Raw genomic sequence first — 20098 nt, forward strand, 5'->3', positions numbered from 1 at the left:
GCTGCTTTAGAAGAATTCTTGCGAGCGCAGGAGACTGCCGACGTTGAGGTGTGAGTGCCGTGGCGAGAGGACTACTTGAGTCCGAAGTTTGATTGAAGGAGCTGCGAGTTCCACGGTTGTTGCACAGGGTCTATTTCCCTTTCCTTTGACATTTTTTTTTTTTTTTTCCACTGTCTGTTCCACCCCTTGTTCGTTCTGTTGTCGTTTACGGATGATTAGTTGCTTGTTGTTTGCTATTCCCTTTTGTTGTTTTCAGTTGGTGTCCACCTTCCTGTTGTTTTCTTTTCTTGTGTTACACGGCCATGGGAGGATGGGAAGAAAGAGAAGGAGGCTGATGTTAGGGTCTGGGAGACCCGGGTCAAGGCTTTGCCTGATTGTCCGAGTTGAAGCCGGTGTGGCTTGAGCAACGGTGGTCCGAGTCCGCAAAGGCCCGACTACTGACGGTCCGAATACAAGTGGCCCAACCGGCCTTGATCCGAACGCCCGATGACTCGACACGTTTGGGCCAATCAGGTAGGCCTCAGTTGTTCTACCCAGGCAGTATAAAGAGCTGCTGCTCTCTCCTAGTTTTAGTTAGTCCTTTCTTCTTCTCTCCATCGCAATATATCTGTTTCTGCCCTTCTACGTCCTTTTACGACTTGGCCCCTTACATGTACAAGAAAACGGGCGGAAACAACACTATCTATATACACGCGGTAGAGGCATGACGCGTACCCTTGACAACGGCGGTGTGCACACGGGTTTGGCAGGCGGTGAGTAACGGCGGTATGCAAGGCGGTGTGGACGGCGGTGTAAACGGCGGTGAGGGCGGAGCCTGAGCCTACCTCGATCCATAGATCGTTACAATCGCCTCCTCCTCCCTCTCCTCCGGGGGACTACTGGCAACTTCCAGGGGCACTCGTGGGTCTGCTCGTATCTCTCAAGGGCTGCTGTGTCTTTGACGTGTGACAAGGGTTCCCACGTTGGCTCTGCCCATCCAGTCCACTGGACGAGCACTTTGTGACGTTTGTCGACGACCTTGTGTCGTAGGATCTCGTCGACAAGATACTCGCCAGCCACTAAATCGCCGGAGGCTTCTTCGGGCGCGATTGCAGGTGGTTCCGGGTTGGCTAGGACTTGGGAAGGCAGAGGGTCATCACGGGCGCGGCGGACAAGACTCACGTGGAAGACGGGGTGGATACCGGTGGGCGTGTCGAGTTTTACGGCGTGTGTGCCAACGATTTGGATCACGCGGTACGGCAAGGCAAGCCAGTCGAGTGTCTTGGAGGGGCGGATGGTGCGCACGTTGCGCAGACGCAGGTAGACTCGGTCGCCGACTTTGAAAGCTTCCGCTGCCTGGCGTCCCCGGTTGGCATGTCGTTCCTGTGTTTCGAGGGCGACAGCCATGGAGGCTTGGGCGAACGCGGTTGCGTCGCGGTGCTTGGCGAGCCAGTTGTGGCCGGCAGTGGCGGGGGAGACGGTGGAGCCTGGTTCGTGGTCGGTAGTCAAGTCGAGGGGGTCAATGTTGTAACCGTGGGTAAAGAAAAACGGGGAAAGGCCAGTGGCAATAGCAGTACGGTTGTTCAGGGCGACCTGGGCTTGGGGAAGAAGTGCAGCCCAGTCGTCTTGCAGGAAAGCGGTGAAGGCACGAAGGTAAGTCTCGATCTCTTGGTTGGAACGCTCTTGGGCGCCGTCGGTCTCGGGGTGAAACGCGGTGGAGAGGCGGCGGGTGATGGAGAGTTGGCGACAGACTTCTGTCCAGAATAAACCGGTGAACTGAGGGCCTCGGTCGGAAGTGATGGCGCGAGGTAGGCCGTGGTGAGCAAAGACATGGGTTATAAAGGCTCTGGCAACATCTGGGGCAGTGTAAGATTGCATCGGTATCAAGATTTTACTCTTCGACAGCCGATCGGTGATTCCCAAAATTGTAGTGCAGCCTTCGGACTCAGGGAGACCGACGATGAAATCCATGGCGAGTTCTTGCCAGGCACGGTCCGGGACGGGCAGGGGCTTCAGGAGGCCACGCTTCTGGTCGCGCCAAATCTTGCTTTTACCGCAAGTGTCGCAATTACCAACGAAGCGGCGGACATCGTCAGAGAGGCCAGGCCAAGCGTAGGAGCGGCTGACTAGATCACGGGTTGCTGATCCTCCAGGGTGACCGGTGAGCGTGGAGTCGTGGACTTGCTGGATGATACGAGTGCGGAGGGGCTCGTAGTACGGGATCCACAGGCGGTCACGCCAGAGGAGACGGGTGGCGGAGTCGAGGGTACACTCGCTGATCTGCCAAGGAAGGCCCCACTCGTTGGGGAACGAGCGGGCTTGTTCTTGGACAGCTTGTCGCGCTTGCCAATAACGTTCGTTATGGGTGAGTGCCGAGTGCCAGAGGGTCTGGAGTTCCGGGTCAGCAAAAGGGGCATCTAGGGCAGCGTGGTCGAGGGTCAGGGTTCCTTCGGGGTCTTTGTCAGGCTCTTTAGCCCAAACAGCGGCGGCAATGACGAAGTCGGGCCCGTCAGGGCGCAGAACTTGGTGGACACGGGACTGGAGGCGTTCATCGGTGAGGTCTTGGGGCAGGTCTTGGTCGCGGCGGGAAAGGGCATCGGAGGTCACTTGAGTAACGCCGGGTCGATGAATTAACCGAAAGTCGAACTCGGACAATTCATGGGCCCAGCGGCGTTGGCGTTCTGACAGGGTTCTTTGCTTCTGGAAGTACAAAAGGTTCTGGTGGTCGGTGTGTACTTCGAACGGGATGCCAGCGAGGTAGGAGCGCCAGGCGCGGAGGCAGGAGTGGATGGCCAACATTTCCTTATCGTGGATAGGGTAGTTGACTTCCGCTGGGCTAAGCTTTCGCGAGAAGTAGGCAACGGGACGCCAAAGAGAATCAGCACCTTGCTGTCTGAGGGAACCTCCCAGGGCCCAGCCGGAAGCATCGGCTTCAACGATGGTGGGGAGGTCAGGGTCAAAGGTGGCAAGGAGCGGGGCAGAGACAAGGGCCTTCTTCAAAGCTTCAAACGAACGGAGTTGTTCGTCTTCCCACTTGAAGGGTTGGTCCTTCTTGGTCAGCAGAGTCAGGGGAGCAGCGACGGTGGAGTATTCGGGGACAAAACAGCGGTAGAAGTTGGCAAACCCAAGAAAACTACGGACTCCGCGGACAGACGTGGGAGCCTCCCATTCCTGGATAGCCTTGACTTTGTCAGGGTCTGCACGGATGCCGGAGCCGGGTTCAACGATGAAACCAAGGTACTTGATGGACGGGGACTCAAATTCACTTTTCCACTACACCGATGCTGCAAAATGGGCCTCCCAAACTGTCCGAGTAGGTGATGTCACTGTGCGTCCCCAAAAGATGGTCAAGTGGCTAGGTTTCCATTTCGACAACAGACTTTCGTTTAAACAGCACGTCCAGGCACGGACCCAAAAGGCTGAGATCGCGTTCCGCGGCTTGCTTCGGCTCGCTTCGAACACGCGTGGACTGTCCATCGCGGCACTCCGTCAGCTCTACATCTCCTGTGTGGGTACCGTCGCCGATTACGGATCAATTCTCTGGTATGACCCGTCAAAACCCCAGCTCAGTCTGCAAAGGGTATACCAGAAACTGCAAAGCCAAGCTGCCGCCCGTATCCTAGGTACATTCCGCGGTTCACCAACACGCGCCGTCGAAGTCGAGGCCGGCCTCCCGCCCCCCTCTATTCGATTCGCCAAAGCACGCATGGCCTACGCCGCTCGCACTCTCCGCCTCCAACGCAACCATCCCGTCCGTGTTGCGTCCCAACCCGACAAGGACGAGCTTGCCCCCGATGACTCAGACCTGCCTCTCCTGGGGCATAACATGAGTGTCAAGACTCGACTCGGCTGCATCATGCGCGAGTTGAAGCCATTGGTGGCAGGCATGTGGAGACGAGAACGTCGCCGACAGGAGTGGGATAGTCCCTGGCAGCCGCCACTGACCGACCGCATCTCCATCGTCGTCGACCCTGGACCCAAGGAGGACGCTGCCGTCAGGCATGCCCAGTTCTTGTCAAGACTTCCGAACGATGCCGTCACCGTGTATACGGACGGCTCCAAAGAAGGCTCCAGGTGCTCACTTGCAGCGTGCGTGGTCGATACCAAAACCGGTGAAGTCAAAACGAAAGTCAGTCATCGACTGCAAGATGTGGAGGTTGCAGACTGCGAGAGCGCCGCCATCGTGGAGGCACTCACGCTCCTCGCCAAAACAGAAAAGAAAACAAAGCAAGCTCGCCCCTGCTATGTGTTTGTCGACAGCCAAGCTGCCATTGCGCGGCTCCGCAAGCACGGCCACTTCGCGTGGCAGGCCCGCCGCGTCCTCGGTACATTCACGTCGCCAGTCACGGTGATGTGGTGTCCCGGGCACATGGGCATAGTGGGGAACGAGATTGCAGACGCGGCTGCACGCCAGGCTCTCGAGAGTGATGATGAACGCAAGTTCAGCTCACTGGGCAGTGTCTTCGCTCGGGTTAGGAGGTTTACCATGGACAAGTGGGAGACTCTCTGGGCTTTTGAGCGAGACACCGCCGCTGGTCCCTCCCACGGCTCGCACTACCTGCGTACCATCGGTGGTGATCCAGTTCTCCGTGCTAAGGCGCCTAAGGTTTCCGGACCAAGATGGCTAACCTCGGCGTACTTCCAGATGAAGGTGGGTAAAGGCAACTTGTTGCCCTACCTGCTGCTCATCAAGAAGACGGACTCGGACCGGTGCCGCCGCTGTCAAGAACATGAAAGCGAGAGCGTTGAGCATGTGCTGCTGCACTGCGCCGCATTTTCTGCAGAGCGTCAAGAGATGGCCATGGCATTGAGTCCTAAGTCGCTAGATCTCCCGACGCTCTTCAATACGAATAACGGAACCGAGGTGCTGCTGAAGTTTGTTCGCAAGACGGGTTTTTGCACAAAGGCCTGGGTAGAAGGTGTGGGGAGAAGAGAAAGTAGTGGTGTGAGGAGAGTGGAGGAAGTTGAGGAGTGAGGCGGAGTTGGTGCTTGTGTCTTCGGACAAATCACTGTGTCGACCACGACGTATTTCCTTTGTCGTTGATTTTTTTTTTTTTTTTTTTTATTCATTACTCGCATGGAACCTGATAGGGTTATGGCGAGGTGCAGTAAATCTACACATAGCAAGGTACAATAAAACAACATCCAAACTCCAGCAAAAATCAACGACAAAGGAAATACGTCGTGGTCGACACAGTAATTTGTCCAAAGACACAAGCACCAACTCCTCCTCACTCCTCAACTTCCTCCACTCTCCTCCCACCACTACTTTCTCTTCTCCCCACACCTTCTACCCAGGCCTTCGTGCAAAAACCCGTCTTGCGAACAAACTTCAGCAGCACCTCGGTTCCGTTATTCGTATTGAAGAGCGTCGGGAGATCTAGCGACTTAGGACTCAATGCCATGGCCATCTCTTGACGCTCTGCAGAAAATGCGGCGCAGTGCAGCAGCACATGCTCAACGCTCTCGCTTTCATGTTCTTGACAACGGCGGCACCGGTCCGAGTCCGTCTTCTTGATGAGCAGCAGGTAGGGCAACAAGTTGCCTTTACCCACCTTCATCTGGAAGTACGCCGAGGTTAGCCATCTTGGTCCGGAAACCTTGGGCGCCTTAGCACGGAGAACTGGATCACCACCGATGGTACGCAGGTAGTGCGAGCCGTGGGAGGGACCAGCGGCGGTGTCTCGCTCAAAAGCCCAGAGAGTCTCCCACTTGTCCATGGTAAACCTCCTAACCCTGGCGAAGACACTGCCCAGTGAGCTGAACTTGCGTTCATCATCACTCTCGAGAGCCTGGCGTGCAACCGCGTCTGCAATCTCGTTCCCCACTATGCCCATGTGCCCGGGACACCACATCACCGTGACTGGCGACGTGAATGTACCTAGGACGCGGCGGGCCTGCCACGCGAAGTGGCCGTGTTTGCGGAGCCGCGCAATGGCAGCTTGGCTGTCGACAAACACATAGCAGGGGCGAGCTTGCTTTGTTATTTTTTCTGTTTTGGCGAGGAGCGTGAGTGCCTCCACGATGGCGGCGCTCTCGCAGTCTGCAACCTCCACATCTTGCAGTCGATGACTGACTTTCGTTTTGATTTCACCGGTTTTGGTATCGACCACGCACGCTGCAAGCGAGCACCTGGAGCCTTCTTTGGAGCCGTCCGTATACACGGTGACGGCATCGTTCGGAAGTCTTGACAAGAACTGGGCATGCCTGACGGCAGCGTCCTCCTTGGGTCCAGGGTCGACGACGATGGAGATGCGGTCGGTCAGTGGCGGCTGCCAGGGACTATCCCACTCCTGTCGGCGACGTTCTCGTCTCCACATGCCTGCCACCAATGGCTTCAACTCGCGCATGATGCAGCCGAGTCGAGTCTTGACACTCATGTTATGCCCCAGGAGAGGCAGGTCTGAGTCATCGGGGGCAAGCTCGTCCTTGTCGGGTTGGGACGCAACACGGACGGGATGGTTGCGTTGGAGGCGGAGAGTGCGAGCGGCGTAGGCCATGCGTGCTTTGGCGAATCGAATAGAGGGGGGCGGGAGGCCGGCCTCGACTTCGACGGCGCGTGTTGGTGAACCGCGGAATGTACCTAGGATACGGGCGGCAGCTTGGCTTTGCAGTTTCTGGTATACCCTTTGCAGACTGAGCTGGGGTTTTGACGGGTCATACCAGAGAATTGATCCGTAATCGGCGACGGTACCCACACAGGAGATGTAGAGCTGACGGAGTGCCGCGATGGACAGTCCACGCGTGTTCGAAGCGAGCCGAAGCAAGCCGCGGAACGCGATCTCAGCCTTTTGGGTCCGTGCCTGGACGTGCTGTTTAAACGAAAGTCTGTTGTCGAAATGGAAACCTAGCCACTTGACCATCTTTTGGGGACGCACAGTGACATCACCTACTCGGACAGTTTGGGAGGCCCACTTTGCAGCATCGGTGTAGTGGATGAGCTCAGTTTTGCTCTCTTCAAACTCAATGCCGTAGTCACGAGCCTTGGCCCGCAGCTCCGTCACGAGTTCTTCGAGAAGCGCCGCTGAACGCCTCGGGCTTTTGGACGCCACGGTTACGCTGAAGTCGTCTATATACGACAGCTGAAGTTGTGGTGTGTCGCCGGCCACCCGAGCCACTATATGCCGAGCATACAACAGGAAGAGTAGAGGACTGATGGGGGAACCTTGGGGGATGCCGATGTTAACCGGGGTCATCGGAAACGGCTGACCCTCGATGTGCAGGCCGACAGTACGGTCCTGGAGGAACGAAGCAACCCATTTTCGGAACACCAGGGGAAGACCGAGCTCACGTAAGCTGCGCATCAAGCAGGGCTTTGACACGTGGTCGAAAGCGCCCTTGACGTCAAGGAAGAGAGTGCTTGGAACGAGCTTCATCTCCTTGACCTTCTGCAGGTGGCTGACGTATACGAGAGCGGCGTCCATGGCTGAACGCTGTTTGCGGCCTCCCAGTTGAGTGTCGTCTAGAAGCGAGCTGTCATGGCAATTAGCGAGGTACCCTAAGCGGGTCGCAAAGACTTTCTCGAGCACTTTGCCTAGACAGTTGAGCAGTGAGATGATGCGGTAGGACTTTACGACTGAATAATCAGCCTTTCCGTCTTTCGCGAGCACAATCCCAGTAGCTTGCTTCCAGAGTGTGGGGTGTATTCCGAGGCGAGACAGGGCTTTGTAGACGGAGAGAAAGGGCGCGGGATGGGCCTCAAAGGCGATCTGGATGATCTTGGCGTTCATGCCGTCGGGCCCGGGGGCCTTCTTGGCGTTGGCGGACATGATTGCCTCCTTGATCTCGTGGTCTGTAAGGTCAGGCCAGGGGTATATGCTTCGGTCGGTGTCGTTCGGGGGGGTGTCGTGGGGGGTGTCGTGATGGGGGTCGTGATGGGGGTCGTGTGTATCCGCAATGTCAGGTCGGGGGTCGACACCTGCGCTAGACGTAGCACCCAGTAGCGTCAGGAAAGCCTTTTCCTTCTCCTCGGGGGTATTGGCTAACCCGTCTGGCCCCTGGATGGGGGGGAAGTAACTCGCCGTAGCTGGCTTGGTGTATTTCCAGGCTGTGTAGACCTTTTCGTTGTCAGCGTCAGAAAGAAAGGTAGTCCAGTGAGTAGACTTAGCATCTTCGACAGCATGGGTGTACTTGTTGCGAATCGAATGAAACTCAACCAGCGACAGCCTGCCTCGTCTGTATCTTCTCTCTGCGCGCGATGCGGCCTGACGTTGTGATTGTAGCTCGGGCGTCCACCATGGCTTTGCGCGGGCACTGTGCCTCTTCACTGACATGCACCTCTGACAAGCAGATTGCAGGGCCTCGGAAAGCAGTCGCGCCATTGCGTCACCGTCTGCAGAAATCTCTGCCAGGGACAGCTGAAGCTCAAGGTCAGCCTGGCCAGCCAGCCATTCCTTGCGAAACAGCGACCAGTCGGCCGTCTTGGTGTTGAACGCCGGGTTACGTGTTAGGGTTTTGGGTGTGGTGGTGCTGACGTAATCAAAACTGATGGCCCGGTGATCGGAGCCCGTCTCCTGAAGATACCTCCAGTTCGTAAACAGGCCCGGTCGAGACCGCAGGGAAAATGCGAGGTCGATCACCGAGGTCGTGCTGCTGTTGACGTATGTGCCGCCGTTGCGTTCAACGTAGTCGTCGTCGACAATCAGGGTGGCATTCTGCGACATCAGCCAGTTAGCAAAAGAGTCAGCTCGTGGTTCGTGGGGATGCTCTCGCTGGGAATTCCACCAATGGTGATGGAGATTGAAGTCGCCGAGAAGCAAAGTACTGGTGTCAATATTGCGCGATAAAAGATTGGTGCGCTCAATGGTATAGGGGCGGGGTTGGGTCTCGGGGACAGGCTGCACAGTCAGCTGGCGTTCGTTGTAGACATTGAGAAGCGAAAACGGCTCCGACGCAAGGATGCGCAGGGTCTGAATATCACTCTCAGCATCGCCAAACTCGAACAGCACAGAAAACGGCAGGCCTTGGCGGACGTAGGTCAGGACCCGCGGGCGCAAAGGCATGGCCTCGAGATTCCTAACATTAAACGGCACAACCAGGGTGAAGCCCGGCTGCGTCAATGTTCTATACCCAGCTTTGAGTTTTATGGTATAAGGCTCCTGGATGCAGACAATGTCCGCCTTTCCGGTTGCAGCAGCCTCAAGTATTGTCTCATGAACAGCCTTCATTTTGTGCACGTTGTGCTGAAGGATGCGTAGACGTTGTCCGGCCGTAGGGCCCTCTTTCATAGGCGAGGGGGGCCGTCTGTCGTAGATTTGCGGTCAACGTAGGGCACTGCTGGGACAATAGCGCCGCCGACGTTGACGTTTTTGCCGACACACTTGTCGTAGTCAGCCTGGGTCAGGGCCTCGACGACCACCGAGCCAGCCTGCTTACCCTTGGCAGGGACCACAAGCCAGCGCAGCGAGTCGGAGATCTTGACGCCGTTGAAGTCCGCCATGTCCTTGGGCAGCTCCTTGAGACTGTCGAAACCGTCTTCAATCGGCACACCGTGGATGACAAAGCAGAGCTTTGACGACTTGTGGGTTCTGGAGCCGGGAGATGTGGCGCGCGTGAACTCGCAGGCGCCAAAGCAGGACAGCTCCTTGACCACGCGCTGCAGATTGGAGGTCATCAATCTGACGGCCTCACTGTCCACAGCGTGCAGCAAGATGTTGCCCGCCTTGGTGCGCTGGACCGCAGACACTGCAGTCTTGCCAAGAAGGCGGTTCACCGCGTCGCGCACGCGTCGCTGGGGCAGCGCGCTGGCTCTCGACTCGGGTGTGGTGACAATAACGACGGCCGTTTTCTCGCGAGGGGCAGTCGTGGTGGTCGTGGTGGTGGTCGTGTTGGGGGCGGGGGTCGTGGTTTTGTCGGCAGCCTTCTTCTGGGCGCGCTTGGCGACTACGGTCCACGTGTCGGGGGACTCAGTGGGCGCGTCGGCATCAGCCATAGCCGTGTCCGGGGCGGGAGGCGCGGCGGCGTCATCGGTAGTAGTAGTGGCGGTCGAGGTGGTGGTCGAGGTAGTGGTGTCGGGTGTGCTGGACTGGTCGCCAGCGGTGTCGATGACCATAGCATCAGCCTGGTCAGTGGCGGCGGTTGCGGCGGTTGCGGCGGTCGCAGCATTTTTTTTGGCCTTTTTGCCGCGGCGTCTGCGCTTATTGGCCTTAGGCGCAGGGGTGGCGTTTTTTTTGCTGGCACAGGGCTCACTGCCCAGGACAGAAGGCGCGGCTGGCACCTCAGGTGTCTGCGTCGCAGCCTCGCTGTACGCAGCCACGGCTTCAGCCTCGTGTGCTGGCTTGGGGCGGGCAGCCTTTGAGACTTCCATCTCAACCAGCGTCTTGTGGTCGTGGCGCGACATTACGACGAGCCCGCACTCGTTGCCAAACTGGCGCAGGATGCGCATCAGCTGGGCCTCGGAGGCTGACTCCTTGAGTCGTTCTAGAACAAGGAAGACCTCGTTCATGATGGCGGCGTTCTGCTCGTCGCGCCGGCGCTTGCGCTCCAACATGAGAGCAATCTCTCGGGCGCGCTTCGCCGGAATCGTCTGGTCGTTGTTGTTGTTGTTGGTGTTGTTGGTGTTGTTGGTGTCGTTCTCATCGCGCTGAGCCTGGCTGAACACGAACAGGTTCCCATCCAGTGCATTAGGCGTCGGCGTTGTCGCGTCCGAGTCGCGCGAGTCGGGTGTCGAGGGAATCTCAACCACCGGCGCATCTTCAACACCTGCATCGACTTTCATCGATGAGGTGACGGGCGCAGGCTGCGACGGTGAACGCAGCAGCTCGTCGTCGTCGGAACGCGGTTCCTGGCTCGCCATCTGGGCAAAACTCAGCCCCAGGCGCGTCGTGCGGCGCGTTTCATCGCGCGCGGTCGGTTTCTTGTCTATTTTGTTCGATGCACTGCTCGAACTAGTCTTAGAATCAATTGAGCTGTTGCTCAGAGTCGTTTTGGTGAGTTTTTCTGTCGATTTGGCCATTTTTGATGCAGGTGTATATCTGTTGGCCTTGTGCTTAGCCCGTGTCTGTCTGGGTATTGACAGTTGCTTCGTTGATTTTTGTTGGAGTTTGGATTTTGTTTTATTGTACCTTGCTATGTGTAGATTTACTGCACCTCGCCATAACCCTATCAGGTTCCATGCGAGTAATGAATAAAAAAAAAAAAAAATTCACTTTTATCCCAGTCAAGCTGTAAGCCAGCATCTCCGAGAGCGCGGATGATCTGACAGACAAGGTTACGGTGTTCTTTGCGGGAGTCAGAGCTGTAGATCACTACATCGTCGAGGTAAGCAGAGCAGGAGATACCGAGCCAGCGGGAGAGCACATGATTGATAAAACGTTGGAAAGCAGCAGGAGCACCAGTGAGGCCGAAAGGGGTGACTAGCCATTCATACGCGCCGAGATGGGTGCGGAAGGCCGTGTAGGCTTCACTACCTTCTTTCAGGCGGAGACGGTGGAACGCGGAGATTACATCGACCTTGGAGACGTACTTGGCGGCAGCGATGTCACGGAGGGTGTCGTTGATCAGTGGTAACGGGTAACCATCCTTCTCCGTGACGCTGTTCAGGGCACGGTAGTCTACGCAAAAACGAAGACCACCACCAGGTTTCTTCACGAAGATGACAGGAGCACCTCCCTCAGCACTACTGGCTCGGATAAAGCCAGCGTCGAGCAAGTCGTAGAGAGTTTTTCGGAGCAGCAGCAGTTCTTCTCGGCTCATTGAGTACAGAGGGCACGAGGGCGGGGACAAGCCTGGTTTAAGGCGGATCTCTGTATCAATGCCAGGGCGGTTCGGGGGAAGCTCGGAAGCTTTCTTCCTGTCGAAAGCGTCGATGACAGGAAGGAGCCACTCGGGACAGTTGGCGCGGGGGTCGGTGTAAATTTTGGCCTTGAGAGCCTTTTTTTTTTTTTTTTTTTTATTCATTACTCGCATGGAACCTGATAGGGTTATGGCGAGGTGCAGTAAATCTACACATAGCAAGGTACAATAAAACAACATCCAAACTCCAGCAAAAATCAACGACAAAGGAAATACGTCGTGGTCGACACCGTAATTTGTCCAAAGACACAAGCACCAATTCCTCCTCACTCCTCAACTTCCTCCACTCTCCTCCCACCACTACTTTCTCTTCTCCCCACACCTTCTACCCAGGCCTTTGTGCAAAAACCCGTCTTGCGAACAAACTTCAGCAGCACCTCGGTTCCGTTATTCGTGTTGAAAAGCGTCGGAAGATCTAGCGACTTAGGACTCAATGCCATGGCCATCTCTTGACGCTCTGCAGAAAATGCGGCGCAGTGCAGCAGCACATGCTCAACGCTCTCGCTTTCATGTTCTTGACAACGGCGGCACCGGTCCGAGTCCGTCTTCTTGATAAGCAGCAGGTAGGGCAACAAGTTGCCTTTACCCACCTTCATCTGGAAGTACGCCGAGGTGAGCCATCTTGGTCCGGAAACCTTGGGCGCCTTAGCACGGAGAACTGGATCACCACCGATGGTACGCAGGTAGTGCGAGCCATGGGAGGGACCAGCGGCGGTGTCTCGCTCAAAAGCCCAGAGAGTCTCCCACTTGTCCATGGTAAACCTCCTAACCCTAGCGAAGACACTGCCCAGTGAGCTGAACTTGCGTTCATCATCACTCTCGAGAGCCTGGCGTGCAACCGCGTCTGCAATCTCGTTCCCCACTATGCCCATGTGCCCGGGACACCACATCACCGTGACTGGCGACGTGAATGTACCGAGGACGCGGCGGGCCTGCCACGCGAAGTGGCCGTGCTTGCGGAGCCGCGCAATGGCAGCTTGGCTGTCGACAAACACATAGCAGGGGCGAGCTTGCTTTGTTTTCTTTTCTGTTTTGGCGAGGAGCGTGAGTGCCTCCACGATGGCGGCGCTCTCGCAGTCTGCAACCTCCACATCTTGCAGTCGATGACTGACTTTCGTTTTGACTTCACCGGTTTTGGTATCGACCACGCACGCTGCAAGTGAGCACCTGGAGCCTTCTTTGGAGCCGTCCGTATACACGGTGACGGCATCGTTCGGAAGTCTTGACAAGAACTGGGCATGCCTGACGGCAGCGTCCTCCTTGGGTCCAGGGTCGACGACGATGGAGATGCGGTCGGTCAGTGGCGGCTGCCAGGGACTATCCCACTCCTGTCGGCGACGTTCTCGTCTCCACATGCCTGCCACCAATGGCTTCAACTCGCGCATGATGCAGCCGAGTCGAGTCTTGACACTCATGTTATGCCCCAGGAGAGGCAGGTCTGAGTCATCGGGGGCAAGCTCGTCCTTGTCGGGTTGGGACGCAACACGGACGGGATTTTTTTTTTTTTTTTTTTATTCATTACTCGCATGGAACCTGACAGGGTTATGGCGAGGTGTATATTAATACTATACACGAATCAAGGTTTAACGGAATCTCAAACAAGCTAGCTACTACACATAATATACTCCAATCCCCTGGCAGGGAGGCAGTTACATCTAAGATCCCACAAATATAATCCCCAAGTTATGACAGAAAGGAAATACATGAATAGCTTTTGGTATGAATTTCCAACGAGCAGCACTAACCCCAAGTGCCCCAGTTAAGGTTGACTGCTCGTAGAAAATTGGCGTCACTGGTAGGAATCGAACCTACGACTTCTCGGTAGCCAACCGAAAAGCCTTGCCAGGTGCTATACCACTGCACCACAGCGACCACGGACGGGATGGTTGCGTTGGAGGCGGAGAGTGCGAGCGGCGTAGGCCATGCGTGCTTTGGCGAATCGAATAGAGGGGGGCGGGAGGCCGGCCTCGACTTCGACGGCGCGTGTTGGTGAACCGCGGAATGTACCTAGGATACGGGCGGCAGCTTGGCTTTGCAGTTTCTGGTATACCCTTTGCAGACTGAGCTGGGGTTTTGACGGGTCATACCAAAGAATTGATCCGTAATCGGCGACGGTACCCACACAGGAGATGTAGAGCTGACGGAGTGCCGCGATGGACAGTCCACGCGTGTTCGAAGCGAGCCGAAGCAAGCCGCGGAACGCGATCTCAGCCTTTTGGGTCCGTGCCTGGACGTGCTGTTTAAACGAAAGTCTGTTGTCGAAATGGAAACCTAGCCACTTGACCATCTTTTGGGGACGCACAGTGACATCACCTACTCGGACAGTTTGGGAGGCCCATTTTGCAGCATCGGTGTAGTGGATCAGCTCAGTTTTGCTCTCTTCAAACTCAATGCCGTAGTCGCGAGCCTTGGCCCGCAGCTCCGTCACGAGTTCTTCGAGAAGCGCCGCCGAACGCCTCGGGCTTTTGGACGCCACGGTTACGCTGAAGTCGTCTATATACGACAGCTGAAGTTGTGGTGTGTCGCCGGCCACCCGAGCCACTATATGCCGAGCATACAACAGGAAGAGTAGAGGACTGATGGGGGAACCTTGGGGGATGCCGATGTTAACCGGGGTCATCGGAAACGGCTGACCCTCGATGTGCAGGCCGACAGTACGGTCCTGGAGGAACGAAGCAACCCATTTTCGGAACACCAGGGGAAGACCGAGCTCACGTAAGCTGCGCATCAAGCAGGGCTTTGACACGTGGTCGAAAGCGCCCTTGACGTCAAGGAAGAGAGTGCTCGGAACGAGCTTCATCTCCTTGACCTTCTGCAGGTGGCTGACGTATACGAGAGCGGCGTCCATGGCTGAACGCTGTTTGCGGCCTCCCAGTTGAGTGTCGTCTAGAAGCGAGCTGTCATGGCAATTGGCGAGGTACCCTAAGCGGGTCGCAAAGACTTTCTCGAGCACTTTGCCTAGACAGTTGAGCAGTGAGATGATGCGGTAGGACTTTACGACTGAATAATCAGCCTTTCCGTCTTTCGCGAGCACAATCCCAGTAGCTTGCTTCCAGAGTGTGGGGTGTATTCCGAGGCGAGACAAGGCTTTGTAGACGGAGAGAAAGGGCGCGGGATGGGCCTCAAAGGCGATCTGGATGATCTTGGCGTTCATGCCGTCGGGCCCGGGGGCCTTCTTGGCGTTGGCGGACATGATTGCGTGGTGGTGGTCGTGTTGGGGGCGGGGGTCGTGGTTTTGTCGGCAGCCTTCTTCTGGGCGCGCTTGGCGACTACGGTCCACGTGTCGGGGGACTCAGTGGGCGCGTCGGCATCAGCCATAGCTGTGTCCGGGGCGGGAGGCGCGGCGGCGTCATCGGTAGTAGTAGTGGCGGTCGAGGTGGTGGTCGAGGTGGTGGTCGAGGTAGTGGTGTCGGGTGTGCTGGACTGGTCGCCAGCGGTGTCGATGACCATAGCATCAGCCTGGTCAGTGGCGGCGGTTGCGGCGGTTGCAGCATTTTTTTTGGCCTTTTTGCCGCGGCGTCTGCGCTTATTGGCCTTAGGCGCAGGGGTGGCGATTTTTTTGCAGGGGGGTTCTAAAACCGGCTCCCCAGTGGTTCTGGTACAGGGCTCACTGCCCAGGACAGAAGGCGCGGCTGGCACCTCAGGTGTCTGCGTCGCAGCCTCGCTGTACGCAGCCACGGCTGCAGCCTCGTGTGCCGGCTTGGGGCGGGCAGCCTTCGAGACTTCCATCTCAACCAGCGTTTTGTAATATGGTAGGAGAGGTAATAGAATGAGTTTAGAGTTGATATTCAATTGAAGGAAAATAAGGGAGTCGGAAGTAAGGTGAAGTAAAATAAGTATGATAAGGTAAGGGAATGTGTAGTACGAACGTTTCTTAAGGTGGGAGTCTCTTGAAACGCAAACTTCAACTTGAGTTCTAAAGGAAACCAAGTCTCGTTAAGTTGCTACTGTCCTTTTTATGTAAGTTTTGAGTCGCACGCTCCGCGTGGCCTCCTATCGAAATGCTACCTGCGTAGATTTCAATCGTCCGCTTTGACCGAGAGTCTAGATCGTAGTTGGAGACTATATCTTGGACTCTCTTGCTTTTGCTTGTTATCGTGCACGTCTCTGTGCCTTATTGTGCAGTAGTAGAGTTCTAACTTCCTGTTATTGCTCTAGCCGTTTCGTCTTGCACGTACTATTGGAATTTAGCGTGCACGGTCAGGGTTCTAACCCTTTTAGTTCATCTTTGACCGTGACGTTATCTACGTTCTTACACGTTTTGTGGTCGTGGCGCGACATTACGACGAGCCCGCACTCGTTGCCAAACTGGCGCAGGATGCGCATCAGCTGGGCCTCAGAAGCTGACTCCTTGAGGCGTTCCAGGACGAGGAAGACCTCGTTCATGATGGCGGCGTTCTGCTCGTCGCGCCGGCGCTTGCGCTCCACCATGAGAGCAATCTCTCGGGCGCGCTTCGCCGGAATGGTCTGGGCGTTGTTGGTGTCGTTGGTGTCGTTGTTGTTGTTGTTGTTGTTGGTGTTGTTGACGTCGTTGTCCTCGCGCTGAGCCTGGCTGAACACGAACGGGTTCCCATCCAGTGCCTTAGGCGTCGGCGTTGTCGCGTCCGAGTCGCGCGAGTCGGGTGTCGAGGGAATCTCAACAACCGGCGCATCTTCAACACCTGCATCGACTTTCATCGATGAGGTGACGGGCGCATGCTGCGACGGTGAACGCAGCAGCTCGTCGTCGTCGGAACGCGGTTCCTGGCTCGCCATCTGGGCGAAACTCAGCCCCAGGCGCGTCGTGCGGCGCGTTTCATCGCGCGCGGTCGGTTTCTTGTCGATTTTGTTCGATGCACTGCTCGAACTAGTCTTAGAATCAATTGAGCTGTTGCTCAGAGTCGTTTTGGTGAGTTTTTCTGTCGATTTGGCCATTTTTGTTGGTCTCTTTCTTTAGCTTATGCCGACAGATTGAAATACCACCCGAACGACCCTTGGCCCTCACAAGACCCGCACGTATCGAGCCCCGGACCAGTCGAGATCGATGGCTTTGAGGAATACGAAGTCGAGAAGATCCTGGAACACCGGCCAGCCACGAGAGACGAACCAGCCCAGTACTTGGTGAAATGGGTTGGTTGGCGAGATCCCACTTGGGAACCTACAGAGGCGCTGGAAGAAACGGCTGCTTTAGAAGAATTCTTGCGAGCGCAGGAGACTGCCGACGTTGAGGTGTGAGTGCCGTGGCGAGAGGACTACTTGAGTCCGAAGTTTGATTGAAGGAGCTGCGAGTTCCACGGTTGTTGCACAGGGTCTATTTCCCTTTCCTTTGACATTTTTTTTTTTTTTTTCCACTGTCTGTTCCACCCCTTGTTCGTTCTGTTGTCGTTTACGGATGATTAGTTGCTTGTTGTTTGCTATTCCCTTTTGTTGTTTTCAGTTGGTGTCCACCTTCCTGTTGTTTTCTTTTCTTGTGTTACACGGCCATGGGAGGATGGGAAGAAAGAGAAGGAGGCTGATGTTAGGGTCTGGGAGACCCGGGTCAAGGCTTTGCCTGATTGTCCGAGTTGAAGCCGGTGTGGCTTGAGCAACGGTGGTCCGAGTCCGCAAAGGCCCGACTACTGACGGTCCGAATACAAGTGGCCCAACCGGCCTTGATCCGAACGCCCGATGACTCGACACGTTTGGGCCAATCAGGTAGGCCTCAGTTGTTCTACCCAGGCAGTATAAAGAGCTGCTGCTCTCTCCTAGTTTTAGTTAGTCCTTTCTTCTTCTCTCCATCGCAATATATCTGTTTCTGCCCTTCTACGTCCTTTTACGACTTGGCCCCTTACATGTACAAGAAAACGGGCGGAAACAACACTATCTATATACACGCGGTAGAGGCATGACGCGTACCCTTGACAACGGCGGTGTGCACACGGGTTTGGCAGGCGGTGAGTAACGGCGGTATGCAAGGCGGTGTGGACGGCGGTGTAAACGGCGGTGAGGGCGGAGCCTGAGCCTACCTCGATCCATAGATCGTTACAATCGCCTCCTCCTCCCTCTCCTCCGGGGGACTACTGGCAACTTCCAGGGGCACTCGTGGGTCTGCTCGTATCTCTCAAGGGCTGCTGTGTCTTTGACGTGTGACAAGGGTTCCCACGTTGGCTCTGCCCATCCAGTCCACTGGACGAGCACTTTGTGACGTTTGTCGACGACCTTGTGTCGTAGGATCTCGTCGACAAGATACTCGCCAGCCACTAAATCGCCGGAGGCTTCTTCGGGCGCGATTGCAGGTGGTTCCGGGTTGGCTAGGACTTGGGAAGGCAGAGGGTCATCACGGGCGCGGCGGACAAGACTCACGTGGAAGACGGGGTGGATACCGGTGGGCGTGTCGAGTTTTACGGCGTGTGTGCCAACGATTTGGATCACGCGGTACGGCAAGGCAAGCCAGTCGAGTGTCTTGGAGGGGCGGATGGTGCGCACGTTGCGCAGACGCAGGTAGACTCGGTCGCCGACTTTGAAAGCTTCCGCTGCCTGGCGTCCCCGGTTGGCATGTCGTTCCTGTGTTTCGAGGGCGACAGCCATGGAGGCTTGGGCGAACGCGGTTGCGTCGCGGTGCTTGGCGAGCCAGTTGTGGCCGGCAGTGGCGGGGGAGACGGTGGAGCCTGGTTCGTGGTCGGTAGTCAAGTCGAGGGGGTCAATGTTGTAACCGTGGGTAAAGAAAAACGGGGAAAGGCCAGTGGCAATAGCAGTACGGTTGTTCAGGGCGACCTGGGCTTGGGGAAGAAGTGCAGCCCAGTCGTCTTGCAGGAAAGCGGTGAAGGCACGAAGGTAAGTCTCGATCTCTTGGTTGGAACGCTCTTGGGCGCCGTCGGTCTCGGGGTGAAACGCGGTGGAGAGGCGGCGGGTGATGGAGAGTTGGCGACAGACTTCTGTCCAGAATAAACCGGTGAACTGAGGGCCTCGGTCGGAAGTGATGGCGCGAGGTAGGCCGTGGTGAGCAAAGACATGGGTTATAAAGGCTCTGGCAACATCTGGGGCAGTGTAAGATTGCATCGGTATCAAGATTTTACTCTTCGACAGCCGATCGGTGATTCCCAAAATTGTAGTGCAGCCTTCGGACTCAGGGAGACCGACGATGAAATCCATGGCGAGTTCTTGCCAGGCACGGTCCGGGACGGGCAGGGGCTTCAGGAGGCCACGCTTCTGGTCGCGCCAAATCTTGCTTTTACCGCAAGTGTCGCAATTACCAACGAAGCGGCGGACATCGTCAGAGAGGCCAGGCCAAGCGTAGGAGCGGCTGACTAGATCACGGGTTGCTGATCCTCCAGGGTGACCGGTGAGCGTGGAGTCGTGGACTTGCTGGATGATACGAGTGCGGAGGGGCTCGTAGTACGGGATCCACAGGCGGTCACGCCAGAGGAGACGGGTGGCGGAGTCGAGGGTACACTCGCTGATCTGCCAAGGAAGGCCCCACTCGTTGGGGAACGAGCGGGCTTGTTCTTGGACAGCTTGTCGCGCTTGCCAATAACGTTCGTTATGGGTGAGTGCCGAGTGCCAGAGGGTCTGGAGTTCCGGGTCAGCAAAAGGGGCATCTAGGGCAGCGTGGTCGAGGGTCAGGGTTCCTTCGGGGTCTTTGTCAGGCTCTTTAGCCCAAACAGCGGCGGCAATGACGAAGTCGGGCCCGTCAGGGCGCAGAACTTGGTGGACACGGGACTGGAGGCGTTCATCGGTGAGGTCTTGGGGCAGGTCTTGGTCGCGGCGGGAAAGGGCATCGGAGGTCACTTGAGTAACGCCGGGTCGATGAATTAACCGAAAGTCGAACTCGGACAATTCATGGGCCCAGCGGCGTTGGCGTTCTGACAGGGTTCTTTGCTTCTGGAAGTACAAAAGGTTCTGGTGGTCGGTGTGTACTTCGAACGGGATGCCAGCGAGGTAGGAGCGCCAGGCGCGGAGGCAGGAGTGGATGGCCAACATTTCCTTATCGTGGATAGGGTAGTTGACTTCCGCTGGGCTAAGCTTTCGCGAGAAGTAGGCAACGGGACGCCAAAGAGAATCAGCACCTTGCTGTCTGAGGGAACCTCCCAGGGCCCAGCCGGAAGCATCGGCTTCAACGATGGTGGGGAGGTCAGGGTCAAAGGTGGCAAGGAGCGGGGCAGAGACAAGGGCCTTCTTCAAAGCTTCAAACGAACGGAGTTGTTCGTCTTCCCACTTGAAGGGTTGGTCCTTCTTGGTCAGCAGAGTCAGGGGAGCAGCGACGGTGGAGTATTCGGGGACAAAACAGCGGTAGAAGTTGGCAAACCCAAGAAAACTACGGACTCCGCGGACAGACGTGGGAGCCTCCCATTCCTGGATAGCCTTGACT

At 56.5% G+C, this 20098-nt stretch overlaps 7 protein-coding genes across 7 annotated transcripts; 1 reads left to right on the forward strand and 6 right to left on the reverse strand.

The window, feature by feature from the left end:
- Positions 1-840: 840 nt before the first annotated feature.
- BROUX77_005553 (uncharacterized protein) lies at positions 841-2778 on the reverse strand (the record flags this gene model as incomplete). The annotated part of the gene is made up of 1 exon (XM_073750439.1): positions 841-2778. The coding sequence occupies one exon, from the start codon at positions 2776-2778 to the stop codon at positions 841-843; it is 1938 nt and encodes a 645-aa protein (XP_073604439.1).
- A 445-nt stretch (positions 2779-3223) lies between these two features.
- Positions 3224-4954, forward strand: BROUX77_005554 (uncharacterized protein; the record flags this gene model as incomplete). The annotated part of the gene is made up of 1 exon (XM_073750440.1): positions 3224-4954. One exon carries the CDS (start codon positions 3224-3226, stop codon positions 4952-4954), a length of 1731 nt encoding a protein of 576 aa, XP_073604440.1.
- Positions 4955-5210: 256 nt separating this feature from the next.
- BROUX77_005555 (uncharacterized protein) lies at positions 5211-9146 on the reverse strand (the record flags this gene model as incomplete). Its single annotated transcript, XM_073750441.1, has 1 exon — positions 5211-9146. One exon carries the CDS (start codon positions 9144-9146, stop codon positions 5211-5213), a length of 3936 nt encoding a protein of 1311 aa, XP_073604441.1.
- A 56-nt stretch (positions 9147-9202) lies between these two features.
- On the reverse strand, positions 9203-13187 carry BROUX77_005556 (uncharacterized protein; the record flags this gene model as incomplete). The annotated part of the gene is made up of 3 exons (XM_073750442.1): positions 9203-10839; positions 11127-11723; positions 12095-13187. 3 exons carry the CDS (start codon positions 13185-13187, stop codon positions 9203-9205), a joined length of 3327 nt encoding a protein of 1108 aa, XP_073604442.1.
- Positions 13188-13621: 434 nt separating this feature from the next.
- Positions 13622-15501, reverse strand: BROUX77_005557 (uncharacterized protein; the record flags this gene model as incomplete). The annotated part of the gene is made up of 2 exons (XM_073750444.1): positions 13622-14947; positions 15043-15501. 2 exons carry the CDS (start codon positions 15499-15501, stop codon positions 13622-13624), a joined length of 1785 nt encoding a protein of 594 aa, XP_073604443.1.
- Positions 15502-15972: 471 nt separating this feature from the next.
- On the reverse strand, positions 15973-16686 carry BROUX77_005558 (uncharacterized protein; the record flags this gene model as incomplete). The annotated part of the gene is made up of 1 exon (XM_073750445.1): positions 15973-16686. The coding sequence occupies one exon, from the start codon at positions 16684-16686 to the stop codon at positions 15973-15975; it is 714 nt and encodes a 237-aa protein (XP_073604444.1).
- Positions 16687-17772: 1086 nt separating this feature from the next.
- BROUX77_005559 (uncharacterized protein) lies at positions 17773-19710 on the reverse strand (the record flags this gene model as incomplete). The annotated part of the gene is made up of 1 exon (XM_073750446.1): positions 17773-19710. The coding sequence occupies one exon, from the start codon at positions 19708-19710 to the stop codon at positions 17773-17775; it is 1938 nt and encodes a 645-aa protein (XP_073604445.1).
- Positions 19711-20098: the final 388 nt, after the last annotated feature.

Source organism: Berkeleyomyces rouxiae (genome assembly GCF_048999995.1).
Source record: "Berkeleyomyces rouxiae strain 22BRR77 chromosome Unknown BrBRR77_ptg000005l, whole genome shotgun sequence".
Taxonomy (NCBI): Eukaryota; Fungi; Ascomycota; class Sordariomycetes; order Microascales; family Ceratocystidaceae; genus Berkeleyomyces; species Berkeleyomyces rouxiae.